Source organism: Bubalus kerabau, chromosome 5, assembly GCF_029407905.1.
Source record: "Bubalus kerabau isolate K-KA32 ecotype Philippines breed swamp buffalo chromosome 5, PCC_UOA_SB_1v2, whole genome shotgun sequence".
Classification (NCBI taxonomy): Eukaryota; Metazoa; Chordata; class Mammalia; order Artiodactyla; family Bovidae; genus Bubalus; species Bubalus kerabau.
In genome coordinates, this window is record NC_073628.1 from 91,925,116 (window position 1) to 91,948,824 (window position 23,709).

At 41.1% G+C, this 23,709-nt stretch overlaps 1 protein-coding gene across 1 annotated transcript in view; it reads right to left on the reverse strand.

The window, feature by feature from the left end:
• Nucleotides 1-427: 427 nt before the first annotated feature.
• Nucleotides 428-23,709, reverse strand: part of SELP (selectin P) — a 42,510-nt gene continuing 19,228 nt past the window's right edge. Inside the window, exons 7-14 of the mRNA XM_055583585.1 lie at nt 20,338-20,523; nt 16,989-17,177; nt 8,635-8,847; nt 7,419-7,604; nt 6,389-6,508; nt 3,398-3,428; nt 2,246-2,301; nt 428-1,582 (exon numbers count right to left, since the gene is read on the reverse strand). Coding sequence (XP_055439560.1) covers nt 2,247-2,301; nt 3,398-3,428; nt 6,389-6,508; nt 7,419-7,604; nt 8,635-8,847; nt 16,989-17,177; nt 20,338-20,523 — 980 coding nt within the window. The 3' untranslated portion in view covers nt 428-1,582; nt 2,246. The remainder of the gene's footprint in view (nt 1,583-2,245; nt 2,302-3,397; nt 3,429-6,388; nt 6,509-7,418; nt 7,605-8,634; nt 8,848-16,988; nt 17,178-20,337; nt 20,524-23,709) is intronic.

The window sequence follows — 23,709 nt, forward strand, 5'->3', positions numbered from 1 at the left end:
GACCCAGGCCTCCTGCACTGCAGGCAGATTCTTTACCAACTGAGCTATAAGGGAAGCCCTAATACTGAGCCTAGTGATCAGCATAAAGTGAGCAGTCAGAGGTGCTGTGGGCACTTTCATGTGAGTGAAACCTTTTATTTATTTATTTTATTTTATTTTTTAAATTTAAAATATTGTATTGGTTTTGCCATATATCAACATGAATCTGCCACAGGTATACACGCATTCCCCATCCTGAACCCTCCTCCCTCCTCCCTCCCTATACCACCCCTCTGGGTCATCCCAATGTACCAGCCCCAAGCATCCAGTATCGTGCATCGAACCTGGACTGGTGACTCGTTTCATATATGATATTATACATGTTTCAATGCCATTCTCCCAAATTGTCCCACCCTCTCCCTCTCCCACAGAGTCCAAAAGACTCTAGAACAGTGAAACCTTTTAAAAGCAGCGTGTCCCTAAATCTCGAGGTTACTACCAAAATTCTTGCAAAACCTTGTAACCTTTAGTTAGACTGTTTCACCATTTTTATTTGCGTGTTTTATTTGCATTTTTATTTGCATGTTTACCTAGTCTGTGTGACATGTTCATTGCCTCACTTTTCACAGAAAGGACAGCTATATTGTTTGGCTCTGTATTTTTTGTATCAGTTTCAGATAAGTACTGTGTAACTTTTAATAACATATTTATTAAATATGTGAATCAAATAAAACACATTCAGGCGATGAAGACTTTTCTGCTTCTCTAATTTTCTTCTTGTGGGTGGTGGTAAGATACATATTTGCTGACTCTAGTCTCGAGTTTGTAATTGGGACAACCATGATTGTGTATTACATTAATGTCAACAAAGTGATGGATACAGACTTTATTCAGCAAAATATCAAACACTAGAACATGGCATTTAGGGAATCCTTTTAACTAGACATTCAAGGATTGGTCTCTGGGTCCTCTGGGGGAGAGTGACGGCGGAGGGACGGTCTACAGTGACGTGTACCTTCCTGTCTGGAGCACCAGTCTTCTGCGGCCTCTGCAGCCTCTGGTGCCATCCAGAGGCCTCTCTTGGAGCTTCAAGGAAGTCCAAAAGGCTTCACCAACAGCAAGCACTGAAGACCCAGGAAATCCTATAGAAATTCCCTCAAGTCAGAGACACCTCCTGCCTTCCAACAAAGTAGAGGAGAACCTCCTCCAGTCTCAAAATAAAGAGGCATTTTTATTTTTCCAGTCTGGTCTTCTGGTGAGTCAGATGCTCTGGACTCTAGCTAATTAGTACCGCAAGTGACAGCTAGGCCAAAGCCCACAGACCACCGCAGAAAGACTCAGGCCCAGCTTCTGAGGCTTGTGTTGGAGGAAGAGGAAATGGAGCAGGAAGGGGTGGTGGGTGGAGAATTGGGGCTTGTGGTCCAGTCCGTCTGCTCTGGTGCAGAACTAATCTAAAGGAAATTCCATGTCCTTTATTCACAAGTATTTACAGAAAACGGCAGCAAATACTCAACAGTTATAATCAAGTCTTTTCGGGAAAGCTGATGTTCAAAAATAGGATCCTGTGGGGGTTGGACGAGGTCACCAAGACAAGGACAGGTCTCTGAAAATGACAGCAAAAATTAAAATTATTGTATTTTCCTGAAAAAGATCAAAGAAAGCTCTCATCATATGTACCCTCTAAGGCTTTGTATAATCTTTTTCTAGATTCCAGATATTCTGTCATCTAGGCTATTTAGCAAACTTAACCACTCACTGAGCTTTTTGGGAGAAAGAAGGTATTATCATATATGGCATATATGATATTATATGATAATATAACATAATATATGATAATATCATATTATTTTTGATAATTATATGATAATATATTATTATTTTTGTTTTCCCAGCAGGTTGCATAGGGAACTGGCTCCATAAAGTTTGTAAAATTTTTCTAGTTGTCATGATTTCTGGTGATCAAGCAAGGCTACAGTATCAGTACCATCTAGCAGCCAGTAATGGGAATGTCATACATCCTGAAATAAGTTATGTCTAATTAGAACATTTATATCCTGGAGTAAATGGAAATCCTCCTATATGCTCACCATCTATTGTCACTCTTCTGCTATGCCTGTCTCCCACTGCCAACACAATTTCCTGCATAGTTTGAACTTTAATATATGCTTAAAGCGTAACTCCTGATTACATAAAGAAAAGGCAAGCTTTATATTCTTCTTTTTCCTACTGTCTATTTCCTTCAAAAATACATCTATAGGCAACTTACCTTAAGGGCTTGGGTCAAACGCAGCATTTGTAAAAACTCCGTATGTTCCTAGGTGGCTAAAGAACAGAAACACAAAGGTGAACTTGCCATATGATGCTTTGTCCTTGACCCCAGTCCTTCACAAAGTTCATCCAGAGACCATGAAATACCACCCAGCCCTGAAATTCTCTGACTTTAGAGGGAAAGAAGAGTAAAAATCAAAGAGATTTTCAAGAACCCAATTAACTGTTCTGGGTAATTTTCTTTGTGCTTCATACCCAAGTTATTGTTGATACTTTAGGTACTGAATACCTGCTCTGACCCCTGTTGTAGCCTCTTCCCGGTAAGAGGAAATCCTTTTAAAAATCTACCCTTAATACTTAATCATATGGCAATGCTTTTCAAAGAATGGTAGTACTGCTCCCTATAGCAATTTTTTAAAATTTTCATAATGAGCAAGACTTATTATTGACATTTAGGCAGGGACTAAGGATGCTGGATGTCCTAAAATGCCCAAGGCACAAAAGAATTGTCTTATACACTCCACACAACTTTAGAAAAGCTACTCAACATTCCTGGAGGTGAAAAATCTCTGAGCCTAGAACTGATCAGCTTTACATATAAATGTTAAGTTTTTTGTGTGTATCTTTTAAAACACAATTACCATCTGAATTAAGAGAAGATAATAACAGGTTTTCCAACTCTTCTCCAGAATAATTCATCATTTTAAAAAATCAGGTTGGTGTTGACAATACTTCTGATACTGTTTGACTCACTAATAGAATATTCCTGTCAGCTGACCTTTCTGACGGTTGCCTTCATAGTGATTCTACTTGAAGGTACAAGTATCTGATGGATGACCTCATAGCACTGCTAGTGTGGTACCCCAGTTCCAGTTTGTTATTTCTATGTCACTTTCCCTTGTATCTTGTATTTCTCCTTTATATTATCATTAGGGCACTTAGTGATTTTTAAAAAATATTATGTGTTTCTGGGACATATTACTGGTAAATTTTGCTTCAGAATTAGTCTAGGGGACATTGCCAAAGACTGTTTCATAAAAGGCGTGTCTGTATAGTCATTCTGACATACTCATACAGTGAATTAATAATTCATAGAGTGAATTAAAAAGTCAAACTAGAAAAACTTAACCATAAAACATTTCCATCTTACCTTTGAGGGTTCAAGGGGCTTTTTCCATCATCTGAAACAAGCAAGAAGACACAGACGATTGGTTTAAAAGAAAACAATGAGATGAAGGGGAAAGGCCATCAGCGATAGGGTTATTGGGGTAAGTCAGCAGACTGGTTTCCAGGCAGGCTTATTATAAGGGACTTACTGGGAACAATCCCTCCCTGAGAGGTGGGACCTGTTTTAGGCTAAATTAAACATTCAGCAGTATGCAACTCCAGAGTCCGCTCATCTTTCTTCTCTTCTCTTTTTCTAACAACCTGTCCTCCTACCTCTGGTCCCTGACTTCATCCCCTTGGCTACTCTTGGTGTTGTTGAGACCATCGGTTCTCAAAACCCATTTCTTTGCACTTGAGGCCCTCTGCATTTGCATTCTGTCCATACTCTCTTAATCATTATTTGGTGGTGGTTTAGTCACTAAGTTGCGTCCGACTTTTGCAACCCCATTTACTGTAGCCTGTTAGACTCTCTGTCCATGGGGTTTTCCAGACAAGAATACTGGAGTGGGTTGCCATTTCTTTCTCCAAGGCATCTTCCCAACCCAAGAATCCAACCCGGGTCTCCTGCATTGCAGTCAGATTCTTTACCAACTGAGCTTGGGCAAGCTAATTGCATAAACAAACCCAAACCAACATAACAGTGGGTGTTTTCCTTCCCTGATCATATACACTATCAGGGGCCTCCTGTCATAATCCAGACACTGAACTCTGATCGTGGACACTTTAAACATGGCAGCATGTCTGTCAATCATCCCATGGGTAGATAAAAAGGGGAAAGCATCTCATGCCTGAATACATTTAGAAAATATTAGGTGAAATGAAAAGAACAAGTGTATTTATTACAGGGCATGATTGAGCTTTCAGTGTGATAATGAAGGTGCACTTAGAATTTGCAGGAGAGGGATGTAGTATTCAGGCTTTTCCTAGTATTTGAACTTGGAATCCTAGAAAGTTTAAAATCAAAGTGGGGCAGACCAGAACATTCCATCCCCACAAATGAATTTTTTATTATATAGATATTAGAGGATGGGTGGTGGCTGATCCCTCTCCATAGTTTAGAGGGTTCACTGGAAATATCTCAAAACTAAAGAAAGAATTTGGGGAAGATGCAGGAACAGGATTCTTACATGGTGATGGAGATTAGGATCAGGGTCTTAGGAGCTCTTGCCTCTGCCTTCTGGATTAGGTTAAGCAGGCACAGATGTTGCATGGAGGGACTGGTTGTAGATTTTTGGTCTTTAAGCAGAGTTACTGTTTATCTGTTGTCCTATTCACTCACTCACAGGAGAGTATATGAAGGAACTTTGGAAAATCAGCCTAATGCAATGGTGGCTTTGTGAAAGGAGAGAGCATGAGAATAGGGAACAAGGGGTTCTTCTGAGAAGTGAAGAATAGGTGTTGAAATTTCAATTCCAGGAGAGTGCTGGCAGGTACTTTTAACATAGCCACTTTCTGTGCCTGGATTTGAGCATTCCTGACCCCTTTGATACCCCCAGTTTCATGAGGAAAGATGGGCAGCCTCATTAGCTTATTTGAAGAGGCTTGTTCATGTCAGAAAGAGACAAATACCATATTATATCACTTAAATGTGAAATCTAAAATATCGCACAAATGAACTTATCTACAAAACAGACTCACAGACATAGAAAACAGACTTGTGATTGCCAAGGGGGAGGATGGGAGGATAAGGGATGAACTGGGAATTTGGGGTTGGTAGCTGCCGACTATTACATATAAATGAATAAACAACATCCTACTGTATAGAATGGGGAACTGTATCCAGTCTCCTGGGATAAGCCATAATGGAAAAGGGTATTTAAAAAAAAATGTATGTATGTGTAAAAATGAGTCACTTAGCTGTATAGATTGGCACAACATTGTACATCAACTTAAAAAAAAGAAGAGGCTTCTCAACTTAGGGACAGGCTGAGCATCTCAGGCAGACAATGAAAGGATGTTTGAACTCTTAAGGGAGGGTTCTCTTTTTTTATTCCTAGGCTAAAGCTATCTTTTGATGAACAATCCGAGAAACACAGTTTCCCTTATAGAAAATCTTCATCCATTTGGGTCACTTTCTTGCCTCAATCCTGAATTAGCTCTACAAGTTTTCATGAGCACATACACATCTCTTAGCTTTCATACCAAGTCATTACTAAAGCAGCAGCTCTTTTACACTTCCCGCTTTGTTTTTCACTTCCTCCACTAGTTTTTTTTTTTTTTTCCCCCAAATCAGGTGCAATAAACTCTTGAACATAGCATTTTCCCAGGTATTTTGCCCTTTTAGGTTTTGTCACATGCTATTATCTCTGCTGTAGCTCTATTTTGATTTTTTCCTTTGGCAAAATCCATCCCTCTTATTCTTCAAAGTTAAACTTAAATGAGCCTTTTCTGCCCTATCAGTCTGGGTGGGACCTTTCTATTTTGTATTCCAGGAGTAGTCAGGTAGCGTTTTTGCCCTAATGCACTTGATACACTTCAGTATTAGCATTGATTTAACCTGAAGTCACCTACTGAATTATACATTCCTTACTATCAAGGACCATCATTCTGGGTTACACTACTTAATCAGTTGACTAATAAATGGCTATTGTGCGAAAGAATGAATGAATGAAGTATAACTCCTTTCTAGTTAGTTTTGGCAATAACCAAGGTTACCTGAACCAGAAGCCCCCAAGTGTCAGTATGCACACTGGCCTTATAAAGGTGCATAGGTGGAGTTGGGGTGGGGAGGAACTTTTGAAAAATTCAGATTTCCAGGCCCATCTCCAGATCTCCATTATATGAGGATCTGTGTTTTCTCGCCCCCCCCTCTAAATGTGACTCTGATGGGGGTGGTTCTCAAGACCACTTAACTTGGCTTTATTTTCTTCTAATGCAAATGTTTTAAGACATGAATTACTGAAGTTGTGGTTTCACTGCCTTGCCCCAAATCACATGAAAGAAGAAAATAAGGAGAATACTGTTTCCAATTTACCTTTTTGTCTGCAACGCCTTCTTAGCAGAGCCAGGAGAATTGAACCTGTCACTAAGCCTGTTGTACCAGCTGCTGCTCCACCAACATAAGTCAGGGTTTCCTGGATAGTCAGTGGCCCTGCTGCAGAACAAACACACACACACGTGTGAGACATAAGAAGTGTTTTGTGCAGAAGACCATCATTCCCCCAGAAGGGCCCCAACAGCACTAAGGTGTGAGATCAAATAAGTCCTCCAAGGTCCTGGCAGTGCTAACAACCCAGCACAAAAAGCCTGGAAGTTGCAAATCACTCCAACAGAATGGGACACAAGCAGGACTTGATTTTCTTCCTAATGTTTAAATATCAAACATAATTTCTAAGGAGTCAAGGTACGGACTCAATAAATGGAATTAGATGATTAAATGGCAGTTTGGACAAACACAATAAACTGGGTAATTTGAGGGGGAAGGTAATTGAAGATTCATTTTTAAGACAGAAAGTAGTTACAACAAGCTACTAGAGAGGAAAAAAAATGGAAGGAGATGAAATAAACCTTACAAGCAGAGCTTGATTAAGGAAGACATGTGGTATTTTGGGGAGGTATATGGTAAACAAAGGTCTTCTGAAATAATGAATTAGGATTCTTCATTAAATAACCTTCCGTTTAAAACATCTTGGAACTTCAAGATATATTAGGTTGGCCAAGAAGTTCATTTGGGTATTTCTGTAAGATCTTATGGAAAAACCCAGCTCGACTTGTTGGCCAATCCAATACTACACAAAGATTATAAGGAAATGAGAGGATTCATTTCACACATTGGAGCTTTGAAAACGTAGTGGTGATTGTTTATACAGAGTCACTAAATTTGATTCCCACTGCACTGCATAAGAGTCACAGATTCTGTTTGATTCATTGTGAAACAATTCTTAAACTCAGGGGAAACCCAGTGATAGAAAGTGAGACCACTGTTAAGAAACACACAGAGGAGAAAAACTGATTTCATTATTTTCTATATCAAAGCGACTTCCTAACCTGTATGCGACACATACCTTGACAGGTTGGCATGGTCGTTGACCACTGACCATTCTCTTGGCATGCTGTTCTTTCTGAGCCAGTAAGTAATTGACCCTCTGGGCAATGGAAGCTGCAGGTTGATCCATAGCTGAAATTTCCCCAAGGGTTGGAGCAGTTCATCACTATTGGCTCAGTAACAGGTAGCTTGGAGCATTTGACAGCTGCAGAAGAAAAAAGAATGTAGGAAAAGTGAACATACAGAATGAACATAAAAGATTATGGTTTCATATGAAACATGGCTAGGGTTTCCAGTAGATGTGGTGGAATACAAAAGATCAGAAAGGACATGAGCTATTTTTGACATTCCCACAAGTTCTTCCAACATCAAACATACAGATATACACTCAACGAAGGATAGCCGAAGAACTAAGGAGGGCAGAAAGTGGCGATTCAGTAAATAAACTTCCAGTGGATTGATCAGTCTTGCCCACAAAAATACTATTTACAGAATTTTGCTTCTCAAAATACTGTTGTCCTAAATATTATTATTACTACCACTGGCAATTAACTGCCATGTCAGCACATGTTTCTTGAGATAACAATTGTTCAGCATACCTGGCCTCTGAAAGTTTGAAAGAAGTAGAGACCACTATTCTCTTTAAACTGTTTTTCAGGGCAATTCAGGATATTCTCCCAAATTTGTGTACAGAAAATGAAATTTAACTCAAATTTAACTCAACTCAGGAGACTGAATTTAACAAATGTTGTTGGGCAATACTGACATTTGCAAAGCACTGTTCTGTGCTTCATAGGGAATACAATGATGGAAGAGACACACTGCTTCATGCATAGGGTATAGGTCTTCAAGAGGTAACATTCATAATTTATCTTTTTAATTGGGTTCCAGTTATGAAATATGGAATGTTTACATGGCCACATCATTAATAGAATTGTACCTTGTAACTCACAATTCATATAGCTGGTTTCATGTTCAGCATGCTTATGGTTCTAACACATTTTTTTATTTCCATATGTTTCCTCCTTTAGGAGTACCAGGGCATTAGCTTGTGATGTAAGGAAGGGGAAACATGATATGCCTGTTGCTCATTATTTCTAATTGGGATTGCTGTGGGTTTCATGGAGGAGCTGACACTTGAAGTGGTCACTGGCATTGGGTAGGATTTCGACAGGCATGGACAATGCCTAGCATGCTAGAAGACAGCATCAGAGCTGCCTGCTGTTTCACCTTACCTCTGCACGTGGGAGCTGCTGCTGTCCATTGTCTGGAAGGTCTGCATTGGAGAGCACTATCTCCCAGGAGTGTGAATCCAGCTTTGCATCCAAAGTGGCAAGTGGTATTCAAACCAAAGTTCCTCAGATGGTGCTGACAGGACATTGTTCCCTGCTTTGGAGCGATGAGCGTTGGGCATTGCACCCCTGGAGCAGGAGCCGATACTGTGTCCACTGTGAAAAGAAAATGTTTCAATTTACAGAGCTCCCAACTAAGAGGAGCACAACAGAGTTAAGACTGACGTACAGTAACTGTCTTCTCATCCTTTCATAATCAGGGAGGTTCTAGCAATAGCTCCTTAAGGAAGTTAAGGAAAACTATTAAAATCAGGTATGGAAAACCAGGGGCTTCCCTGGTGGCTCAGCAGTAAAGAATCTGCCTGCAATGCAGGAGATACGGGTTCATCCCTGGTGCGGGAAGATCCCCTGGAGAACGAAATGGCACCCACTCCAGTATTCTTGCATGCAAATTCCCATGAACAGAGGAACCTGGCAGGCTACAATCCATGAGGTCACAAAAGAGTCAGACACAACCTAGCAACTAAACCATCCACCACCATAGAAAACCAGATGAAAACAATTATCTAAAATTATCCTTGAAGAGATGATTCTCCTGGCCAGAAGAAGAATTTGGGGAGAGGATGTCAATGTTACTTATAATAAGAAGAAAACAAAACCAAAAAAAAAAAAAAAACCAGAATAATGGGTGTAGAAATATGAAAATTCAGCAAAATACGCATAGACCAATTGCTTGCCCATTGCTGCTCTACTGGGAGGTGTTCATTATCTTCAGGCCAAAGGTCAACATGAAATGTGAGGTGAGGAAGTTGCCACTGGCTCTGTCATTAACTTGCCACGTGGCAGAGAGATGACAACTGACCTCTCCCCACTTCAGTTCCTTGATTTGAAACATTTGACCAGTAACTCCACCCCTAGTGTTCAGCTGGTGATGAAGAAATGGAAACTATTCAATGGACCCAACAAAGCTCTTTGAGAAAAAGAGGCCAAAGTTATGAAAGAAAATTTGTGCTTAAAAATTAGTATATCTTTTATTCACAAATATGAAAAAGTCCTGCCTCTCCTTATATATCTTTTAAATCCATAGGCTATGTTTCCTGTATCCCAATAGATAACCCACTTCATGACAGAAGTGAAACTTTCACAATAATAATAATATTATGTGTACCTGTCACATAGTAAGAGTGTTTGTAAGTATTTGTTATTTTTGTTGAGAAAATTTCTAGAAGAAGAGCTGTCTTGCAAGGATACAAGACATGTATCTTTTACATTTGCAGGTTGGTGGGAGTGCTATCCATCTCCCGGAAGTAGTGCACTCAACATGGTTGGACCCCTCCAGCTTCAAGCCCTTGTTACAGGAGAAATGGCAGATTGAGCCAACAATGAATTCTCCATGAGTGTCAGGACAGTCCAGGCTTCCCTGCTCGGGGGCAGATAGTTCTGGACACTTGATGGCTGGAGAACCAAATCAAGAATGTCACAATCTCCAAATTGATCTGGAAACCCTATTTTGCACCAAATTAATTCATTCACGTTTTCAACAAATTGCACTACCACTGTCTCGGGTGTTTTGCTAGGTAGCAGACATTTCACAACAAACACAAGTCATGAAGTGCAGAGAGCAGGGGAAAGGATGGTGGGTTTGCAAAGAGGAGTATAGGGAGAAATTCTGAAAATAAAGGAGTCAAGGGTTTAAGCAGTCAGACTCAAGAATTCACCATTTCATCCTCTTTTCTCTAAACGTTTTGCTTCAGAGACCCTGTGGCCTCCCTGACTATCACCATCCGCTCTGTATAAGGGCAGCCCAAGGTTTCATTTCTGTCCTTCCTTCTGCCTGAAACTCCTTCCGGTTAGATATCCTGCTATCTCCACAAATTCAGCACATCTACACCTGCAATGATCGTGTTCTGTCCTAAACTACTATTCCTTCCATTTGGATCCCCAGGCTTTCTTTTAAAAAAAAAAAAAAAAAAACAAAAAAAAACACAGTTTCATAGCACAGGTAAGTGCAAAATCTCCTGGTCAAGCTAGGGTGTTCCCCGGGAATTCCCTTACCTGACCTCATGTGCTCTTGCCTCTGGGCCTTGGCTCCCACTACCCTAAATTTCTTTCAATTTTCATTGAATAAAATCCCAGCCATCCTCTGGGATCCAATCAAACACTGCCTTTCCAAGGCCTCTTCTGATCACTGCAGCCTGAAGTCTTCTCCTCTAAACACATTAGTGTTTTTGTTTGAACTCTCATGCTATCATATCACATGTCAACTCTTCCCTCGTCTCCTGGATGGAAAGCTCCTAAACCTGAGAATCATAAATCTTCGTGTCTCCCACAGTCACACTGCAGGATCTCAAGAGGTGGTGTTCAACAACCATATGCCAAGTGTATGAGTAAATGAATTTACTATTTCCCTCAAAAACTATTTTTATAAATTTATTGAAGTTACATATTTATCTTAGGATCATGTCTTTCTGTCAGTGACATTCTCTGACATGAGACTATTATTTATCTACAAATATTGGGTTATTGGAGCTTTTCTGGGAACTCAGCTGGTAAAGAATCTGCCTGCAATGCAGGAGACCCTGATTTGATTCCTGGGTAGGGAAGATCCCCTGGAGAAGTGATAGGCTACCCACTCCAGTATTCTTGGGCTTCCCTGGTGGCTCAACTGGAGAAGAATCCACCTGCAATGCCAGAGACCTGGGTTCGATCCCTGGGTTGGGAAGATCCCCTGGAGAAGGAAACGGTTACCCACTCCAATATTCTGACCTGGAGAATTCCATGGACTGTAGAGTCCATGGGGTCACAAAGAGTTGAACACGACTGAGTGACTTTCACTCACGCTGGGTTATTGCCAAATTAAGTGACTGTTCTTTCTTTAAATCCAAGGCTATCTGAAAGCAATGCCTTGGTCAGATAAATCTCATTTTGCTTAGCTGTTTTGCTTTTTAAAAAAAAAACCTCTCGAAGCCCTGTGCAATGCCTCATGGAAAAGTATTGGTTTTTACCTGCTGGCCCACGTTTTTTGGAGTGGGCTGTTCACTGAAGGACTGTGGATCCTGATTGTGTGAAACCATTCAGATAGCCAAAGTAACATATTTAATTTCAGTTTAGAACTATGAAATTGTTGAGTAATTAATGAATCCATGCCTGGCAGATCAATTCTGTTTATCAAACATTTATTATCTATTTGTATAAGTCATAGATTTTAAATCATTTATGAACATTTTCCCTCAAATAGCTTTTTCAGAATCTCCCAGAAAATACATAATGTCAGCTATACCCCAGGCAACAGTGCCTAACGCAGAGTAGAGGGGTCTAAAAATATTTGTCAAAAGAATGAATGTTAGTAGGCACAATTTAATTTGGATGCATTCTGACAAGTGTTTTTACATGATATGAAAAGAAACAAGAGGAGTTCCTGTTTTTAAAAATTGACTTAAGTGACCCCTAGCATACAAAGAGAATTCCACAGCATTAAATCTACTTGGGGGATATGCTTTGGTCTCAGTTCTATGAGTCTTTTTCTGCCAAGGTTATAAACACAGCCTTTTGTGTCTAGGAAAGTTTTTGAACCCTCTTCTGTAAACATAGACCTCGTCGAATCAAAGGCCCCTAAGAAGGATTTGACTAACTTGCACAACGAAGCCTGTTTTCCGGTCTGAGGGGCAGACTTGATGAGGTACGTGGAAGCCCATTCCAGATCTGGCAAGTGGTGGGCACTCAGCAATGGGGGCTGAATTAAATTTAGGAAGTTGGTGGAGTGAGGGGGCCTAGTGCGGAGGTAGAGGACGAGCTTTTTACCAAGAGATGACCTCTCTGGGTAACAACAAAAAAGTAGTCATATTCTTGAGCCTACTCTAAAACTTTATTAAAAACTTTACAAGAAGAATAGGAAACGGATAAGGGCTGGTTTTATTACCATACTTAATGCTCTATTTTCATGGACTTCAAAGCAATGCTGTCTATTAAAACCGTCTTCATTGATGTTTTCTTTGGTGACGTAGGGGAACATGATGGCATGTGAATTCATGAATTAGTGGGTTCACAGACATGCTGTCATCAATGATAAAATATTGCTTTATATTATTTTAATTTTAATGAATTCTTTGTCTTTGTGTATTATTATTTTTTTTTTTAGCTTGAGTCAAATTTGGTTTTGTCATGAAATTTTTGGAAAGAAAAAAGTGTACATAATAAATTTCATTGAGTTGGTGGTTCTAAACTCAAACTTTGAAAATAAAGACTGGCAATCTTCACGGAGTAAGATAAAGGTTTGAGGAGTGGAGAAATGAAACAGAGACGTGAGCCAGGCCAGAGCTTAGAGGGCACCAGTCTTTAGATCTTGGATGAGCTGGGGCGTGGCAGAAGGACAGAGCTAGGATTGGGACTCAAAACCAGGACCCATACCTCCCCATCAAGGTGAGGTTGGTCATTAGGTGTCAGGTCCAGCAGTTGAACAGGGTCTCCAGAGAGTCAATGACAACGTGATTGAGGGAACAGTCATCGTATCAGGATAGTGGCCCAACAGCCAGAAATGTAGGGGACAGAGCAACCAGATAGGAGCAACTCAATACCGCTTATGTTCAGGGAAAAGAATTCAGGTCCTGGTGGGTAAAGGCAAGGGGGAAGATTAGGAAATGCAGGTGGAGCTCAAGTCCTAGAGAGCCCAGGAAACTGACATTCTAACAAAAAGGGAAATACCTGTGGACTTACTCAGAAAAATGGAGCCCCACTTTGCACCATGAAACAAGAGACTGTGCTCCACTTGCCACATCGCCCCTATGTACTTGGTAGCCCTCAATCCCCTCTGATAGAGTCCAGGACTCTGCAGAACACCATGTAAGAATCAGAGTTCACTGCTGAAAGTTTCAAAATTCATGGACTCAGGCATATGGGAAAAGAAGAGGAACTCTCTGCCTAAATCTAGAGCCTAAATTTAGAGAATGAGATAGAAACACAGGTCCAAAGCCAGAGCTAACTATCAGGTTCAGACCAGGTTGGCAGTTCCAAAGCCCATAGCTCACTAAAGCTGCTGCCCATGGTCAAGTTTGGTTTTAGACACTGGGCAGGGCCAGGTCTGAAATGCCACCTCTTGTGGAGAAAAGGAGGTGGAAAAGAGTCAGGAGGAATGGGGGCTTCAGAGATTACAGATTTAACAACCATGTTGATTGCAATGTATGATTTAAAACTTTCATGAGAAAAACAAAAACAAAAAACTTCAGTGAGGTATTTCTTCTATCTCAGGGTTTTTTGTTTTTTGTTTTTTTAATTTTTTAGCCTTAAAACAGAATGTGGAAAAACAGAACTCGTGATAAATGCCCATGGAATAAACAAATGAGTGACTGAGAAATCTGTGATGAAGCACAAGCCCTTAAGATATCAGCTATCAAAGTCCTAGATTCCTTGGATGGCTTGTAGTGGTTTGTTTGTTTGTTTGTTTGACAATAGATGATAGCATTTTGGACTTCCCAGGTGGTACAGTGGTAAAAAATCTGCCTGCCAATACAGGAGACGCAAGATATATACATTAGATCCCTGGGTTGGGAAGATCTCTTGGAGGAAGAAATGGCAACCCACTCCAGTATTCTTGCCTGGAAAATTCCGTGGACAGAGACCCATGGACAAAGGAGCCTAGCAGGCTACACTCCATGGAGTTACAAAGAGTCGGACAAGACAGCACACATGCGCGCACAGTAGCATTTTATGTACTTTAGCCTACAGGATCCTCATCCAGGGGAAAAGCCTCAGAGGTGTCCTGTCCACTTCTCTCCTTTTGGAGTTGAGAATATCAGGGTGTGACATGATCTTCTGTGTGACTCCATAACTTCAGGGAAGAGCAATACAAGTCTTTGGATATTAATCTAGTGCTCATCCCACAAGAAGGAATAAGAAAGAATAAGTATTTAGCTCTTTTCACTAATAGATTTCTAAAAACATATTCACTCATTTGATCACTCATCTAAAGTTCATTTTAGAACCACTGCTACTCTGCAGTTGCTGCTGCAACTAGACAAGAGCGGTGGAATTTACGAATGACTATCACTGCAGATGGTGACTGCAGCCATGAAATTAAAAGACGCTTGCTCCTTACAAGAAAAATTATGACCAACCTAGACAGCATATTAAAAAGCATAGACATTACTTTGCCAACAAAGGTCCATCTAGTCAAAGCTATGATTTTTCCAGGAGTCATGTATGGATGTGAGAGTTGGACCATAAAGAAGGCTGAGTGCCAAAGAATGGATGCGTTTGAACTGTGGTGTTGGAGAAGGCTCTTGAGAGTTCCTTGGATTGCAAGGAGATCCAACGTGTTAATCCTAAAGGAAATCAGTCCTGAATATTCATTGGAAGGACTCATATTGAAGCTGAAACGCCAATACTTTGGCCACCTGATGCGAAGAACTGACTTATTTGGAAAGACCCTGATGCTGGGAAAGATTGAAGGCAGGAGGAGAAGGGGACGGCAGAGGATGAGATGGTTGGATGGCATCACTGACGCGATAGACATGAGTTTGGTAGGCTCTGGGACCTGGTGATGGACAGGGAAGCCTGGTATGCTGCAGTATGTGGGGTCTCAAAGACTCGGACAGGACTGAGCGACTGAACTGAACTGAGCTGAGCTGACGTGGGGTTTAGAAACTGGCCACTGGGTGGCAGTGTAGTGCAGTGGTAAAAGCTCTAGTCCTCTAATCAGGCTAGACCTGGGTTTGAATCCTAACAGCACACTTTGTAGCTAAGATGTAGCACACACACCATTGCCAGCTATTTATCTTCTCAAGCCTCCATTTCTTCATCTTTAAAACAGGGATAATGATAACCATGTTAAGGATTGTGTGTATTGAATGCAAAAATGCAAATATAATAGCTGGTACTTAAGCAAACAATAAAAATTAGCTATTATTGCTGGTTTTATTATTCCTGACTGTAGTACATGGAATAATAGAACAAAAGAACCAAAAAATGGTGACTTTATTTTGAGAATATTGCTTTTATTCTGGGTTTCATATGTTACAGGTAAAAAAAATACTATATAATTGCTTATTCCTGCAACTTAAATTGTGTAATGACTGTTTTTTTTATTTATTTTTAATCGGAAGATAACTGTTTTACAATATTGTGTTGGTTTCTGCCACACAACATGAATCAGTCATAGGTATACGTATGTCCCCTCCCTATTGAGCCTCCCTCCCGTCTACCACCCCATCCTAGCCCTCTAGGTTGTCACAGAGCAAAATGATGATGTTTGAAAGTAAACATGAGCTATAAATGAATCAGTTTGCAAACTTCTACTTTAGAGCACACTATCTCTGGTGGCTCATATGGTAAAGAATCTGTCTGCAATGCAGAAGGCCTGGGTTCAAGCCCTTGGTTGGGAAGATCCCCTGGAAAAGGGAACAGCTACCCACTTCAGTATTCTTGACGGGAGAATCCCCATAGACAGAGGAGCCTGGCAGACTACAGTCCATGCGGTCACAAAGGGTCAGACGCAACTGAGTGATTAACAGTTTCACTTTCATATACCAGATATGTGTCAGCCAGAAGTTTCAGGGGAATCATAGCTAAGACCTGGCCATTGCCTTTGAGGATCCACTAATTCATTGTCAATAAGGCTTGAGCTTGAATAAATTTAACCAGCAAATGAGAAGATTCGGTTCAACAGATACTTGTCACGCACCTACATTTTTTCCTGTCTAGCTGCTGCAGGACATGCAAAGGTGAAGTTGGCGCAGTTCCTGCCCTCAGGGAGCTTGTAATCCATTTGGAACTGGAGCAAGGAGAGGCTATACACAAATCCTTAGACTGTGAGATCCTCAAGGGGCTGGGATGGAATCACACCCACCCCTGAGGTAAGCTCAGTGTCTGGGGCTTAGCAATGCTCAGTGAAGGAGGGTGTGGGAATGAATAAGAGTGTAGCATGAAAATTCTTTATAATGAAGTAAAAGTGCCAGTGACATAGCTGAGCTTCATCACTAATAGTATGAATCTCCATAAATTACCTAATCTCTGAGCCTCTATTTTCTCATCCATAAAATGGCAATAATATTGCCTGTCCTCTTTATTTCAGGATTGTGATAAACATCAAACATCACAATGACACTGAAATACCTTATGGAACTATGAAATGGTTAAAGTTATTGTTACAATAATATTCGAGGGGGGAAGCTTTTGGTCTAGATTGTTATGCCTTTAAGAGAAGCCTTTCTTTAGCTTGAGATTTACATGAATGCCTGATGATGATGCTCCATTCTATACTGTTACCTGAGAAGCCATAAGAAAGGATAAACCCATGGTCCTACCTTCTTCACACGTTGGTGGGGAACCCGTCCATTGTCCAGATGGAGTACAGTCCAGTCTTTCTGGTCCGGATAAAGAGAATCCCTCATGACATGTGAACCAGCATGTGGACTCATAACTGGAACCTCCAAGAGGTTGGACACAAGTCTTTTCTCCATTCTGAAGGTTTGGCAGAGCTGTGCAGGTAACAGCTAGCGTGGGCATAGCCAAGGAGGAGAGAGGAGATTGTTTTAGAACACAGCCACTTAAATCAGTGTGTGTGTGTATGTGTGTGTCCTTAACAGACCAGTGCAGTACTGGGTTAGACGATTGTTTAAATTTCATGGTACCAGTCACCAGTTAGACGTCCTGAATGTGCGAAACGGCAGCTGACAGTGGGTTGGTATTCTGAAACGCTTACCCCTAAAGAGATTTAAAAGAGCTTTAGAGGTGATTTAAAAGGATGCTGGCACTTTGTTGGGAAAGATGGTGATGGTGATGCAACTCATGTTAGTTACCCCTGGATGGGAGTGGGAGTGACTGCTCCCTTGACACTTTCTTCAGAGGTAGACCCAATAACCTTGCCAGAAAACAATGACAAGTGATTGGAAATAGCGAAATGGAGTAAAATACTTTCTCCCCTTCCAAAAGTTCCTTCGCCCAACCAAGTGATGACCTCTGGGTCCAAAACCTGCCTCTGTTACTCAGTAGCAGTGCACCTCTGGACAGTAAACATACGGAACCGCAGTTGCTTCATCTATGAAATGGGAAAAATAACAGTCTTTGCTTTGCAGAGAACCTCAAATGTATTATTATATAAAATAATAAGTTAACAAAATCATAGGCAAAAATTAAATTAAAAAATCATGGCACAAAGTAGGCAGGTAATGTAACTGGCCATCTGCAAATGCTCTTTCCACCAGTCTCATCCTACAGTGGCCAGCAGCAAATGACTCTGCCTGTCTACTTACAAAAAATGGTCAACAAGATATCACAGTTCTTTGCCACAGTTTATCCATGTGGAGTTTGTGGTGCTAGAGGATTTGATTTGGTTGGAGATCATGCTCTGTGACTTTAACCTCTCTGAATTTCCGTATGTTTATTCACCTTTAAAATGTGGATAATAGCATTACATAGCTCTTAGGATTTTCATAAGGTTCAAAAGTTAAAACACTATGTATGCAAATGTTAATGGCTGCCAAGATATCCCTCAGCCAATTAATGAAATAAAACTCAAAGAAACACACTGGGTTTAAAAAAGAAAATGAATACATGGTTTAGGGTGTTTCTTCTTCATTGTTTGGCCTGATTGGGTCGTGTGTGGCTTTAGACCAGAGACAGTGGTGGTGTGGATGAACCAGGGCTGTCTTTCAGCCACAGATTTGAACTGCTTGAGGCTTTGTGAGCATTTTCTGTACCTGTCTTTTCCCTTCTCCCCTTCTTCTCTCCAGCTACATCCCCCATCTCATCCATTTGTCCAAAGACCTGGTATTTTCCACCACTTGAAAACTCTTTCTGTATTCAGTGTGGGGGTGAGGAGAGGGGAGAGGAGACAAGTCAAGAAGCCTATGAACTGTAAGGACAAATGTGGTGCCGTGAATGTGGTGCCCTGAGTCTGTTGGCAGCTCCTTTGTGACTTCGCCTTCTGATAGCTGGGGTGGGAAGGTGGGTTTGGGGGTGTGGCATTGGAAAAGGAAACTGATAACACATTTTGGGGCACATTACAACAGCTAGTAGGTTGCAAGCCTCATGGTACCTTCCTGCCCAGACCACATTTGGGTATTTCACATGATGCTCGCTCAGCAGCAAGAGGAGAAAGTTCAGTCAGAGTAAACAAAGAACTAAAAGCGGAAGGGAACTAGAAGGTCACAGGAAGCCGTGGTGAGTGTCAGCCTCCCTCCTGTGAAACACCCACAGGCAGGCTGGTATGGGGCAATGAACTGTAATCTGTGCCCTGCACAGCCCAAGGCTGTCCGGAAAGGTGCTGTGCTCTGGAACGCCCTCAGGGACTCCCAAGTTCTTCCCCATAGTCCTGTGGACTTTGTAGTGCATCCAGGCTTCAGCGTAACCAGGGTGAGAGCTGAGGGGCCAAGGTCATAATCCTAAGCCTGGTCTCTGCAGACCCAGCTCGGAAGGTGGGCTCAGCCCTACACCCAGGGCTTGCCAGGCTCCCTTGTGCCTGGGGATAAAAACCATGCAGTTCTGTTGAGTTGGTCAGCCCCTTTGTTCATTCATTTGTTCACTCTGTGTTGCCCTAACTTAATAGTAGTGTGCGTGTGTGTGTGCTTATGTGTGACCTGAATAGCAAGTGGTTTCCTTTTTATTAACAACATGTATCTGTCTGCTTTTACTCATGTTGAAAGTGGGCACAAAGTGAAAAGCAAAGGCAAACAATGCAGAATTGTCTAGCATTTTACCTATCTGATTTTATTATTAAGCTTATATATGCCTCATAAAAATACTAATTGTGTGGAGGGGAAAGTGGGAAAACATTGGAGGAATTTATACAATAAGGGAGAAACATAACCAGTGTCTACTTTAGGGTGGGATATTTTGGGGACAGTATGTAAGAAGATTTTTTTGTTTATTTTTCTAGAGCTTTTATAAATACAAATGTTATCTTTTAAAGGTAGGATTTGTCATAAATATAAGTAAATAATTGGGTAGAAAAAGGAATGGGGAGTATAAAAAGTATACATCTATCTTTCAATTTCCAAACCCAGATGATCAGAACCAGTTCTATTTCACTAAATAACTGGCTTTATTTTATATCAAGTGAAATGCAGATATAGATGATTATAGTGAATAGGTACTTTTTTTCTTCTGAGAATCCTGTAACTTTGCATGTGTAGATTAGTTTCTTTCTGTTTTCATCACTCTTCACTTTTACTCTAAGCGGGTTTCTCCAATCTTATTTGCAGCCGGGCACCTGTAAATGCTGCCCCTCCCATTCTCCTATTAAACCCATGCGTTACCTGCCATTCCAACACTATACTCTGTGTTTCCTAGGACTAAAGTGCCAGATTAGTCTTGTAACAACATCCTGGGACTATCTTTTCCCCTGGCCTTGTTTCCAGGGACTATCTTTAGTGAAGTGAGAACAGTGAACCTACTCCATGGTAGGGGCCTTCAGCCCACTCCCCTGTCCTGCTGTTGGACATTCTGTCGCTTGTGGTATCTGCCAGCCACTCAAGGCCTCTGCACATGGGATCCCCATGTGACCTGATAATCAGGGCTTCCTGATGATAGTGTTTATTCATTTTCTAGTCCATATCAAGCTTCTGTCCCCTAGACAGTCAACATCTTTTAAATAGAGCTTTTTGAAATAACTCTACAATTTGTTTCCAAGACACTGGAAAGAGTTCATCCTACCTTGGCATTCTGGAAAAGGAGCATCCCAGTTCCCCGTATCCAGGCATTGCAGCACACTTGCTCCCACCAGGAATGAACCTTCATCGCAGGTGAAGCTACAGGTCGACTGGTACCTAAAGTCGCCAAAGGGATGCGAGCAGTTCACCCGGGCCTTAGTTGAGGTCGGAAGATCCTGGCACTGCAATGCTAAGGAGGGAGGAAGCAGGGAGTGAGGAAGGAGTGATACACAAGTACTCATTGATTCCCACCCCTTAACTCTTTCTAATGCCAACAACAGGGATCTCTGAATTGGGTGTGTTTAACCAGGAGGATGAGAAAAGTATCATATAGTCACAATGCCAGTTGAATGACTTAATGAGGAAATGCTGAGTCATTGTTAAGCATTTGATAATATGCATCCATAGTTTTAAAAATATTGTAATTTTGGACCCAAGAATTGATGCTAAGTATGTAATAAGATGCATATCAAAAATCAGTTTGGAGAAATTTTATATCATTTGTGAGAGCAAAGTACTGAAAACAAACATAAATACCACTAAATTTTTATCATTTATCATAAGTGAAAGTCACTCAGTCATGTCCGACTCTTTGTGACCCTATGAACTATACAGTCCATGGAATTCTCCAGACCAGAATACTGGAGTGGGTAGCCTTTCCCTTCTCCAGGGGATCTTCCCAACCCAGGGATCAAACCCAGGTCTCCCGCATTGCAGGTGGATTCTTTACCAGCTAAGCCACCAGAGAAGCCCTTTTTTAATCATATGTGAGAGCAAAATATTGAAAACAAACATAACTGCCACTAATTAGAGGCTGAAAATTAACTATGGTAGAGCCATGAAAGGAATATGATCTATTGTACCTTGAAAAGATATGAGAGGTGTCTCAAAGTACAATGTTAGGTGAAAAAGCAGAATATACATTATATGTACACTATGATCTCAGTCATATGAAGTATATGGCTTTAAATGGAGAGAACACCTGTATTTTATATAGAAGTCTTTTCTCATCTTTAAAATGGGAGCAATACTTTTAACGACCTCATGGAGTTAGACTAAAATGTTCAATAAATATTATATATTGCTATTATTATTAATAGTAGTAGCAGCATCCAGCAGTATATCAGTAGTAGTCTTAGTCTTAAAATCATTATAGCTATGCATCAGATGCTGACCTAGCCTGTCAGAGTGGAGAACACTAGGAAGGCCTATCAAGGGAGTTACTGAAAACATGTATCTGGATGCTTAAGAGAATAAGCCAGTTTTCTATTACCTGCCTGCAGACAAGAATGGCTCCAGTGACCCCTTAAGAACCTCTCCCTTTTAAGCATGTCAAAGTGCTCCCTGTGTCTTTGTCTCTCAGACAATAGATCCCATTCCCCTCCCTAAGCCTCCCCATCATGGTAGTGATCTAGTCCTCTACTGCCTCACTTTTTTTTTTTTCCATTTTTTAACTGTAGTAAAATACATATTGCATAAAGCCTATCTTTTACCAGTGAACTATTTCTAAGTGTACAGTCCAGTGGTATGAAGTATATTCATAGTTTTGTGTAACCATCAACACCATCCATCTCCAAAACATTCTTCTTTATCTCCAACTGAAACTCTGTATTCATTGAACAGTAACTACCTACACTCACTCCCTCCAGTCCCCAGCAACAACCATTTTAATACTTTTTGTCTCATTGATTTTGACTACTCTTAAGTACCTCCCATATGTGGAATCATTGAGTTCTTGTCTTTTGGTGACTGGCTTACTACCCTCAGCTTAATGTCCTTGAATTCATCCACGTAGCATATGTCAGAAAAGTGAAAGTGTTAGTCGCTCAGTGTGTCCGACTCTTTGGACCCCATGGACTGTAGTCCGCCAGGCTCCTCTGTCCATGGGATTCTCCAGGCAAGAATTCTGGAGTGGGTTGCCATTCCCTTCTCCAGGGGATCCCTACCCAAGGATTGAACCTGAGTCTCCTGCATTGCAGGCAGATTCTTTACCATCTGAACTACCAGGGAAACCAGAGTCTCCTCCCGTTTTAAGGCTGAATAATATTCCATTGTATGGATACATCACATTTTTCCTCATCCATTCATCTGTGTGGGACACTTGGGTTTCTTCCATATTTTAACTATTATGAATAGTGCTGCTATGAACATGGGTGTATACATCTCTCTTCAAGACCCTGCTTTCAAACCACTGCCTCATTTTAAAATCAGGGTATACTTTGACCCAGGAGATTCACATAAATTGCTTGGGATCTCACATAAGATGCTATTAATAGTATTTCACTTCTGGGACATAAATTCTGTGTGGGGTTCCCCCTTGTAAAAGAAAATAATCCTAGTGGCTTCCCTATTTTGTTCTTCAAGAGCAAAATATTGAGAACAGGAGCTATTTAAAGGAGATGACTTTGTAAAATCAGATCAGAGACATATGATTTACAAAGTAATATTATTATCATTATTTTACCTACATTTATGAAGCTCATGCAGTTTTAAGCTTGTATTTACACACTTTAATCCACAACCACTAGTGAGGTGGGTAGGTAAGGCAAATATTAGTACCTTTACTTTGCAGGTGACATTGAGTTTCAGGGAGACCAAGAGCTTGTTGTCAGGACAGGACAGAACTGGACTAAGTCTTGCCATTACTCTTGCACTGTACCATGCTGTTCCTCATGTATCATTGCTCTGTCTCAACCCCCTGTCCTTCATGCTAACTCACCACATCTGTGTCAGTCAGTGTAGCTCTCACCTTGCATTTCAGGATGCTGTAATGAACATGTCCCTAAGACTGCCTTCACACACTACTTCATCCTGAGCGCCCAGCACAAAGGGTCTGGCACAGGATAGATTCTCAGTGAACGTTTGAGCAATAACTGAATGACAGAACTAAATGTAGATGCTGATGCCTTTAATAAGCTGAAAGGCATGGAAGCAACATTATGATGTCACAGTATACTTTGACAGACTGGGGCTGGCGCTGTCCACTCTCCCGTATCAGCACATCGAACTGTGTCAGCTCCTCTTAGCGTGAAACCCTCAGCACAATGAAAGCTGCAGCTGGTGTTGTACTGAAATGCTCTCAAAGACGGGGAGCAATCCATGCTTCCATGGACAGGACTCTCCAGGGGCTCACAGGCAATGGCTAAACGGAAATAGTGATTGTCAGACACTGAGTGGTGGAAGGGCTCAATTCCTTTGCAGAAGAGCCCCTCAAGAGATCATGCATCTTTTTGACTCACATTGTCAGTATATTCAGAACCCCAAATAGTCCTTTTTCCAAATGGGGAATCTTCCTGGAGCACCTTCCCTTCCCCTCCCCTTCTTTGCCTGGATTTCTCACCTGCCCTTCAAGTCTCAGCTTACACTACACTTTGCT